The sequence below is a fragment of the Miscanthus floridulus genome, chromosome 9 (genome assembly GCF_019320115.1).
Source record: "Miscanthus floridulus cultivar M001 chromosome 9, ASM1932011v1, whole genome shotgun sequence".
NCBI lineage: Eukaryota > Viridiplantae > Streptophyta > Magnoliopsida > Poales > Poaceae > Miscanthus > Miscanthus floridulus.
Genome location: NC_089588.1, coordinates 108,483,302 through 108,494,276, shown reverse-complemented (window position 1 = coordinate 108,494,276; position 10,975 = coordinate 108,483,302). Strand labels below are relative to the sequence as shown.

Below are 10,975 nucleotides of genomic sequence, written 5' to 3'. Positions count from 1 at the left end.
TCAGTGGGTGCCGTGGAGGCAGGTTGGGTGGCGCGTGTCGCCGAATGGTTGACCGGGCAGCGGGCAAAGCAGGAGGAAGCTTCGGCCTTCGGTGGGCTAGTGGGCTGCCCGAGTTTTTTATTGTTGAACTTGGCCCATATGTGACGCTTGGGGCCCGCCAGACAAGGCGTCCTTTTCCGGCTCGGGAGTCGGCCAAAGCCTCACTCGGTCACTCCTCCACCCGCGCCGCTCGGCCTGCCACCGCCACTAGCTTGTCTCTCCGGACGCGCTCCGCCGCCGGCGCAGCGGCTGGAGCACGGGAGAAGGCGGCGCGGAGCGCGCGCCGCCGGAGCACCGGGATCCTCAGGCTCCCCACGTTCCCGTTGGTTTCTGGTATAACTCCATCCCCCGCCTCTCGCACCTGCCCATCAACTTCGCCGTCGTAGCTCGGCCCTCATCGTCGCCTTTCTGCTGTGATGTGCAGGTGTACGGGTACGGATTTGGCTTCAGATTAGGTTGTCCGATTGCCCGACGAAAAGAGGCGAGTAATCCATTTTGGTTTCGATCTCCGATCGCTCACCTCTTCGGCTCTTCCTCTTCTTTTACTATTTGCTTGCAAAAAATCGTTGTGTACGGTGGTTGGCATAGATCTACAGTCGTAGTTATCTCGCGCCCTCTCCTTTTTTTCGTTCTGTAGGTTGCGACCGTTGTTTTGTGTTCTTATTACTGTGCTCGGTGAAATAAAAACAAAAGTTACTTTTGGACCTTAATCTATTGAGTTGGTCTAATTTTGACCATCAACTATAAAACCGTCAAATGCGAGTACCCTAACTATCAAAACCGTTTACTTTTAGCACCTAGGCACCATCAGATCTGTTTTGTCCGATGTGGAGCAGGTTTGACCACGTCACGCTGGCATTGACCGCCACGTAGGACGCCAACTCCATCTTAGTGACATGTGGGGCCCACACGTCACCCACTCATTCCCTCCCTCTCCATCCTCATGGCCACTCCCCTGCCACCTCCTCTTTCTGGCGCGACGGCGAGGGCGCTGCTCTCTTCGACGTGGCGGCGCTGGCCTCTACTCCTCTCGCTGGCGCGGGCCAGCCGCCCAGTGTGGGTGCGGGCTGGCTTCTTCCCCGCCTCAATGTCGACCGGATCCGTAACACCCTGCTCTCTAGCCGGTCAGATCCATAGGGCCCTGCTCCCCGGTGACTCGCCGGTAGGAGGCGGCGGGGGAGTGGCCGGTAGGACTAGCCAGCAGCGGAGGACGCCGACCGGCGAGCAATGCCAGGCCCATGTGGTCTTGGGGTCGGCCGCGGCTCAGCGGAGGGGGCTCGACAGAGGGCGCGACTAGGGCGGAGGGGGCTCAGCCCGGGTTCACGCGTAGGCAGCTGTGGCAGCGACGACACCATGGCCGTGGCGCCGCAGCGGCGTAGTCCAACGATGGGGCGCGCCACGCGCGGGAGGGCTGGTGTAGGCAATAGGTAGGGTGCGGCATCGGGATTTTGCCTGCTGGCCACGATGAGACGTGGGGGCCGCATAGGGGCGGCGCTGGCGTGGGGGACGGCGCCAACGTCGCTCGGGCAATGGTGGCGTGGGGGCGCTGCCGTGAGGATGGAGAGGGAGGGGATGAGTGGTTGACATGTGGGGCCCACATGTCGTTGAGATGGAGGCCAACGTCCTATGTGGTATGGTCAAACCCGCTCCACGTCGGACAAACATAGCCCCGCCCGCATCCAGGTGCTAAAACTGAACGGTTTTGACAGTTGAGGTACCAGCATATGATGGTTTTGTAATTGAGGGTCAAAATTAGACGAACCCAACAGTTGAGGGGCTAAAAGAGAACTTAAATTCATTTCTATTTGTATCTGTACACGATTCTTGTCAACTTCGCTCATTGCTTTGTCTAGCAAAGTGCCTATGTGTTTTAACGGGGTAAACAAAATCAACACGCATCTCTGGCCCAATAAACTTATACCCAACAAATACTATAATAACTTTGCGCACAAGAATTTTCTTTTCCCGAATTTATTTCAGATATAGTAAAATAATGAAATTGCAGTACGAGGGAGGGTCTGAATATAAGTAGGTATGGACGAAGACAGTGCACTACCGAAAACAGCAGATTTACCGAGTGCAAAAATGTTTATCGAGTTTATTCTATTGGGCACTCGGCAAACAAGCTCTTTGCCGAGTGCTGCAAAAAAACATACTTGGCAAAATAATGGCACTCGACAAACAAACTCTTTACCGAGTGCTAAAAACAACACTCGACAAAAGAGAGACACTCGGCAACAAACCGCCACGTGGACATCCGTCAGTTAGTGTGTTGGCCGTTAGGAGTTTGTCGAGTGTCCATTAGTGGCACTAGGCAAAGAAATGAGTTTGCCGAGTGTTTTTTTCACTCGGCAAATAAATAAGTTTGTCGAGTGTCTTTTAGCACTCGGCAAATAAATAAGTTTTTTTTTCTTCTGACCTTGAAACTTTTTCTACTCTCCACATACAACATGTGGTACTTCATGTTAATATTTGGTATATTTCTAGATCTGTTTGATATATTTAATTAGTTTACTGTATTTTAAGGAATTTTTTTGGTATAAGTCAAATTTGAATCGTAAGTGATTCAAATAATAGAATAAAATGAGTAAAAATAATATTCATGTTATTGAGTCCAGTGTGAGGCCTTACCTAGGAAATGACAAGAAATTTTGAACATATTGTTTAGGAAACCTGACCACGAACGTGTGACCGAATGGTTTTTAAATTCTAAAAAAGCAAACGAAGTCTAAAAATCATGAGATTTGTCAAGATCTTATGATATCATACGTGGAGGCTGTGGTAAAAAACTAAGAAGGTTTCGCACAATCTGTCACATACGATGTTTACAAATCGAAGCATCTGAGAAGAAGAATCGTAGCATTGAGAAGGATGCGGTAAGATTTGGAGTCAAAGTGATGGTCAAATTGGGGTTTAACTTCAAAACTTGTTGTATAGGTAATAGAGAACATAGATTGTTTCATGTGAAATTTTGGTTATTTTTGGATATGTTTGATAATTTTAATTTATTAAGTGCAATTATAGAATTTTAATTGATATAAATTGAATTTGAGTTATAATTGCATGAAATATTAAGTTTTTTCTCTTCTAACTATGAAACTTTTTCTACTCTCCACATACAACATGTGGTACTTCATGTTAAGATTTGGTATATTTCTGGATCTGTTTGCTATATTTAATTAGTTTATTGCATTTCAAGGATTTTTTTTGGTATAAGTCAAATTTGAACCGCAAGTGATTCAAATAATAGAATAAAATGAGTACAAAAATGATATTCATGTTATTGAGTCCAGTGTGAGGCCTTACCTGAAAAATGAAAAGAAATTTTAAACATCTTGTTAAGAAAACACGACCCCGAACGTGTGGCCGAATGGTTTTTAAATTCTAAAAAAGCAAACGAAGTATCAAAATCATGACATTTGTCAAGATCTCATAATATCATACATGGAGGCTATGGTAAAAAATTGAGAAGGTTTCGCACAATCTGTCACGTACGATGTCTAGAAACCGAAGCATCTTAGAAGAAGAATCGTAGCGTTGAGAATGATTCGGTAAGATTTAGAGTCAAAGTGACGGTCGAATTGGGGTTTGACTTCAAAAAATTTTCTATAGGCAATAAAGAACATAGATTATTTCATGTGAAATTTTGGTAAACTTTTGGATCTGTTTGATAATTTTTAATTTATTAAGTGCAATTATAGAATTTTAATTGATATAAATTGAATTTGAATTATAACTGCATGAAATAATGGAATAATATTCGTAGAAAAATCAAATATATATTGTTGAGTGAATTTGATAGGGTATTTTCAAAGTATATCGAAACAAATTTAGAAAAACACGTTAAGGAAAAGAAGGAAAATGAAAAAAAAGTTTGTCGAGTGCCCCTCATCTGGCCGAGTGTCAGATCTGGGACACTCGGCAAACCCCCCCCATCAGCCTGACACACGCACAGTGACAATGAAAAAATGGGTTTGCCGAGTGCCCCTGATCTGGCACTCGACAAATCTAGGTTTGCCGAGTGTCAGATCAGGGCACTCGGCAAACCCACCTTATATACACCCCACGGTCGGCCACACGCGCACACACACAGCCACTCGCACACCCAGTGCCCCGCGCCCACGCCCGCCGTCCTCCCATGCCGTGCTCCCACCGTCGGCGCACGCCCCCCCATCCCCGACGGCTAGCCTCCCGGTCCCACCTCGTGTCGCCTGCTCCTCCACCCTCGGCCCTATCGTCGCTGGCCTCGCGCTCCCTACGCCGGCCCAGCCTCACGTCGCTGGCCCTGCCTCGCGCCGCCGGCCCAATTGAAAGCTCTAGTTTGGTTTCGGTGAATTGATGAAACCCTAAGTGCTAACCTAGTTTATCAAGTGATTATGAGATAGGTAGCACATTCCAAGTGGTGAAGCAATTGAAGATCATGACATGATGATGGTGATGCCATGGTGATGATCAAGTGCTTGGACTTGAAAAGAAGAAAGAGAAAAATAAAAGGCTCAAGACAAAGGTATAAATGGTAGAAACTATTTTGTTTTGATGATCAAAACACTTAGAGAGTGTGAAAGGGTCAAGATGGCGACTAGAGGGGGGTGAATAGTCTTTTCTATAACTTAATCGCGTCGGCTAACCGAAACCAGTGCGGAATTATAACTATCGGTCTAGCCAAGACTACACCCCTCTATCTATATTCACTAGCACTTTTCAAAGATACTAATTAAGCAACAAAGGTGCCGGGCTAGCTAGAGCTCTCCTAACCCACACAAACCTATGCCACTAGTACTTTAAGCGACAAGGGAGCTCCTATACATGCTAGTAAGCAAAAGCACAAAGCCAACTAAGCTCACTAGCAATGCTCAATAACAAGGCAACCAATGCCAAATTAGAGAGCGCAATTACTTAGCTACACAAACTAAGCAATGTGACTAACAAGGTTACGCAAACCAAATTAGCCACACGAGGGAGCTACTTCTATGCTACACAAGCAAGAAGGTAACTAGTATGCTACACAAGCTAACTAATTACAAGAGCAACTATACAAGCTTAATATGTATAAAAGTAATTGCAAGCTTGTGTAATGGGGATGCAAACCAACGGGAAGAACAAGGTTGACACAATGATTTTTCTCCCGAGGTTCACGTGTTTGCCAACACGCTAGTCCCCGTTGTGTCGACCGCTCACTTGGTGGTTCGGCGGCTAATTAGCATCACCCGCTAAGGCCGCACGTCGGGCGCCGCAAGAACCTACCCCGGAAGTGAGGGTATCTCAATGACACGCTTTACTAAAGTTGCTCTTCGCGGCTCCCACGGGGCGAGCACAATGCCCCTCACAAAGCTCTTCACTGGAGCTCCACACAAGCTTCTTGCGGGCTTCCACGGAAACCACCACCAAGCCATCTAGGAGGTGGCAACCTCCAAGAGTAACAAGCACCATCGGCTTGCAACTCGATCACCTAGTGCCACTCGATGCAACCTCATGATGCAATCGCACTAGAATCGCTCACTCACATAATCGGATGATCACTATCAAGTATGTGTGAGATGGAGGGCTCCTAAGCACTCTCAAGCATGGACACAAAGTCCCCCAAGGTGCTCAGCACCAGCCATGGCCGAGGGCCACTTCTATTTATAGCCCCAAAGGCTAAACTAGCCGTTACCCCTTCACTAGACGTTTTTCGGGTCGACCGGACGCACCGATCGTGAATACCGGACACGTTCGGTCGCTATACCGGACGTGTCCGGTAGCTGTCTGACCACCACGTGTCCTACCGTTGCCTCCAACGGCTCTCTGACAAGATGACCGGATGCTCAGCATGAAACGACCGGACGCCCGACCGCTGTGTCCGGTCGAGTCCAGTAAGCTTCCAGGGCTGACCGGACGCGATAGTTAGAAACTGACCGGACGCTGAGCCTCAGCATTCGGTCGAGTATAGTAAGCACCCATCGACGACCGGACGCGTCTGGTCACACCGGACCAGATGCTACCAATGTCCGATCGACTGCTCTGCCGAACACTGCCTTTTTTGATTCACACCGGACGCGTCCGGTGTGGAGACCGGACGCGTTCGATCGCTAAGTACGCCGCCAAATACCGGACGTGTCCGGTCACTCTGTAACCAGCGTGACTCATTCATTTTTGTAACAACCCAAAAATCCACACACCAAAAATCACAACTACAAAATTTTTTCTTCAAAACCCCATGCAATGTTGAGTGACATCTGTAGGAGCCAACCCTATGTGTTGCATTAGTTGTAAACTAACTAAACAATTTCATGAGCATGGCATGTCATTTGTTAATTATGTTTATTTAAATACTGACAAATAAAATATAGCATACATTGTTAACTCAAATGGTGATTTGGATTTCCATTTGTTTTATGTAATGCCTAACAACTCCTTTAAAGAAATAAACCATAAAGTAATTATTAATCAAACCAAAAAATAAATGCTTAAAGAGAAAACTATTTATATTTTTGTATAACAAAACTACACCTATTTTTGTTATACAAAATAGCTAAATAAAGTTCCTAATATATATAAAAGAATATTGTGGGCCTCATATCTAAAACTCCAATGAATAAGGTACACCAATTTTGAATTCAAATTCCAAATCAAATTTGAATTTAAACAAAGGAGAAGAAAAATAAAACAGAAAAAGGAAAAGAAAAGAAGAAGGCCCGCTAGCCAGCCCAGCTTGCGCGCAGCAGCAGCCGGCCTAGCAAGCCAGCCCAGTGCGCTGCTCATGCCCGCGTGCCTTCCTGCTTCGCCTGCTGTCGCTGCCAACCTGACCCCACGTGTCAGCCACCCCCCGCCACAGTGTCATCTTCCTCCCCACGCCGGCACCGCCTCCGAACAAGTCCCAACCAAAGTGACAGGCGCGGGCCCGGGGTCACGCGAATCACCTGGCCTTGCTCCCTTAGGTGCCGCACCCATGCAACCTCTGCGCCAACCACCTGCGCCCGCGATACCGTTCGATGCCCTCGATGCATCGCCAGTCGTCCGCCCCGTCCGCCATGGATGAAGCTTGGGCACCGGGGCTATAAAGCGACGCCAGAGCGCCCTAGGGATTCCTCAGCCCATGACGCCGCCGCTCGGTGGCCCAACAGCCCGCACCGCACCGAGAGAAGAGGGCCGAGAAGGAGTTCAGAAGAGGGGGGGCGAGCAGAGAGCTTGGAGACGTCGATCACCGGAGTCGGAGCGCCGCCCTAAGCGCCTACCCCGACAACGCGCCTCACCACCGCACCACCACCGAACGCCGCCAGCACCACTCGGTGAGTCTTTTTGGCTGAGACCTCCTCCTAGCCCTTGGACGCCGTAGCAGAGCACGCGCACGCCGCGCTCACGACGCCGCCGTCATGGCGCGGCCACCACTTGCGCACCCAGCCACCTCGCTGGACTAGGAAGTAGCCGTAGCACCACTGTGATGACCGGAGGATAGTCGCGTAGACCGAGTCCCCGATAGCCGGCCGTAGCGCCTTGGCCACGAGCACCAGACCACCAGCCGGAGCTCCACCATGCACCACCACCGCGCGCGGACTCCGCCACGCCCTTTGGTCATCATCAACACTTTACCCTATCGCCCGCTAGCCGTCTGAAAGGGAACGGGGCACCAGGACCCCTGGAACAGCCCCTAGATACCCCGCCAGCGAGCACCGCCACGACCAAGCCGCCAACCACCATGGCCAACGCCCTGGGAAGCCCTGGCCACCACCTTGACCCCACTACCGTATTCGCCGAGGCCTGACGAAGCTTTTCCCCACCTCAATTGGACGCCAACGCCGCTGTGGGAGCTCGCCGAAGAGCACACCACCGGCGGGGGCACGTCGGGGAAGGAAGCAGAGGAATCGTTCCTCGCCGGCCACACACGCCTGCACCCGGTGCACATGGACCATGCTAGAGGGAAGAAGGGTGGACTCGGTCCACCGAAGACCCAGCCAACGATCCATGGACCGTGAACACGAGTTCACCGTGAGCCATGCGGTGTGGGCCGAGCTGTGGACGAAGCCCAGTGGAGGCCCTTGGCTACGACGTGGCAGCGCCACAGCATGCCACGTGGTGGGCCAAAGCCCAGCCCATGTCTAGGCCCACCAAAGCCCAGTCGAGACCCAACCTAGTTGACCATTGACCGGTCAACGTTGACTGTTGACCGGGCCCACATGTCAGCGACACAGAGACTATGGACCCACTTGTCAGTAAATGACATCATGCTGACGTCACGCGGGTCCCACCTGCCAATAACAAACACAGCTGAGGTGACATCATGGTGACGTCAGCTGCTGATGTCAGCAGCCCTGGCCCCACACGTCAGTGACTATGACCCGTTGACCGTTGACTCACCCGTTGACTTAACGTTGACTTTGACCGGACCCACAAGTCAGTGACCCAAGAGCCTTTGGCCCCACCTGTCGGAAACGATGACGTTGATGACGTCATGCTGGCGTCAAGATGACGTCAGCAGGACCCCACCTGCCAGCTCAGAATCGAGATGATGACGTCATGCTGACGTCAGCATGCCACGTGGACCAGTCACAGCGTGACACATGTCAGCACGATATTAATCCAGCCTTTTCTTATTTTAAAAAATGGTTAAAACTTCGGAAATTCATAACTAATTCATACGACCTTAGAAAAATACAAAACCAGGACCAAAATTCATCTAAAATTGAGCTTTACGCAATGGACCCATGTTTGAGTGCATTTGGCTCTTTTGAATTTTCATTGCTTCTTTATGCTATTATATAGACATCGCTAATGCGACTATAATTCGAACGTATGCAGACTCGGAGGAGAACCAGATGGATGAGGATCGTGAGTACCGTGAGGAGTACGAAGACGACTACACTGAAGGTGCCACATCCCACCAAATCTCGTAGCACCTATTACGCATGGCTAATATAGAACTGCTATTGCTTTACTTCACTGTTATAATCATACTATGATAGGACTTGCATGGTACTATGCTCACTTGATGGCCTTTACCTTGACGCAACATTACCCCTGCATACCCTGCTATTAGGCTAGACACACGCTTACTGCTATATTTCATTGCTTACACTTCTACTACGCTTATACTACATTAATGCGTGGTGGAAACTGGTGTTATCTGGACTATGGGGAGAGTGCTGCGTGTGTGACTTGGGTGTGTGGAGGGTGAGGGTTGTGTCGACCAAGTTGGAGTATACGACAAGCCTGGGGCAAGTCTTGCCATGGGGTGCTACCTAGGCACCCTTGGAAATGGATACCTGTGGTGGGTAAATGGTATATAAGGTGGTCCTAGGTGTGAACCTATGATGGGAGGAGCCCGGGATGGAGGTGCTGTGGTGGCATGATAAATGGAAACCCTGATGAAGACATTCTGGCTTGGTCATCCCTAAGGACTTACTAGTACTCAGATTCACCAGAAAGCCTTACGTACCACTCGCCCTATATGGTGCGGGACGATCGGACTACTTGGTAGGATATTGCCACTACTGCTAGGTTGATAGCGGACAGTGTAAGGAGGTACGGGGCGCGGAGGAATTTCCCCACACCCTTCCAAGACTTCATGGAGACCTTGTGGACCCGACTCATGACTCATAATTTCAGCCACCCCAGACTAGACTTGGGGTGTACCAGGGCTGAATGGTAGAGTGGCATTATCCTAGGCTAGCAAGCGGCTAGAATCAGTTTAGTTGACGACGGTCAGCGAAGAAGGCAGATCTTGCGATTATGTAAAACCTCTACAGAGTGTATGGTTGATCGATCGATACATGTGCCGACTTGTCGGCTATGGACCTTTCTTGGGTTTCGCTTAAACTAGATAGAGAGATGAGTCCTTCTCTTCTTCCCTCGTGAGAGAGTGTCGGTCGTAGCCAGGGGCTACGGGCCTTGAGATAGTGCCGAGAGGGAGTTGGCCTGTCGACTGAGCGATGGTATGGTAGTGATGTGGTGATGATGTGGTGATGGTGGTATATCGATCCCAGGATTGAAACCTGGCTCTGGACGGAAACAAGGTGGAGTGGGTGTGGAAATGGTGTTAAAACTTAACTATAATATTATATACTTGATATGCTAAAACATAGGAAACCCTAGCCTTATAGGTTCCTTTTTGATTATATCTCACTTGCATCCAACTTCCACAAAGCAATACTCATAGGGTGGGAGTCGCCAGTACAAATCATACTGATATATTTTGGCACACAGGTTCTGTTGAGGAGTATAGCTCCGATGAGTTTGACGGTTGAGGGATTTGTTCCTACGCTTGAGTTTGGCGATCTTATCTTCAAGCTGTTATGAATGAATGCTACTTTTGATTCCGCCAATGCGGCGATGTAATAAATTATGTAATTCCGCACTATTTGTACTCTGATATTATCGTTGTATGGATGTGGTATTCGACTGGAAATTTGGGTAATATGATCTACAACGGTCTTATTACACTTCGACTCTGTGGATTTCCCTTCGCGGAAATCAGGTCGCTTCAGTTTTCATCACCAACTTCTTCTCCTTTGCAAATGTGCCAACACCACCAAGTGTACACCATCATGTGTATGTGTGTTAGCATTTTCACAATCATTTTTCAAAGGATTAGCCACTTAACTTGCCATGCCACTCGATCCTAGCGATGATGCAAAGTTAGATCACTCGAGTGGTACTAGATGACTGATATTCAAACAAGTTTGGCCCTCTTGATAGTACGGCCATCTATCCTAAACCTGGTCATAAACTTCTCTACACACCTATGACCGGTGAAATGAAATGCCCTAGGTTATACATTTGCCTTGCGTATTCCATTCCATCTCCTTCAATGTCGATGCAACACATGCACCAACATGATCAACAATGATATGATCCACTTCATATCATCACGTGATCATATTGGTTCATCGATCTTGACTTCACTTGCTCTTCACCGTTGCCATCGTCCATCGGCGCCAAGTCTTGCTCAAGCTTCACCGCC

At 48.9% G+C, this 10,975-nt stretch overlaps 1 protein-coding gene across 1 annotated transcript; it reads left to right on the top strand.

Moving 5' to 3' along the window:
* The first annotated feature begins 44 nt into the window (after nt 1–44).
* On the top strand, nt 45–10,420 carry LOC136480535 (uncharacterized). The gene is made up of 4 exons (XM_066478047.1): nt 45–372; nt 464–520; nt 8,815–8,883; nt 10,219–10,420. The coding sequence occupies exons 1-4, from the start codon at nt 45–47 to the stop codon at nt 10,257–10,259; spliced, it is 495 nt and encodes a 164-aa protein (XP_066334144.1). The 3' UTR covers nt 10,260–10,420.
* The last annotated feature ends 555 nt before the right edge of the window (nt 10,421–10,975 follow it).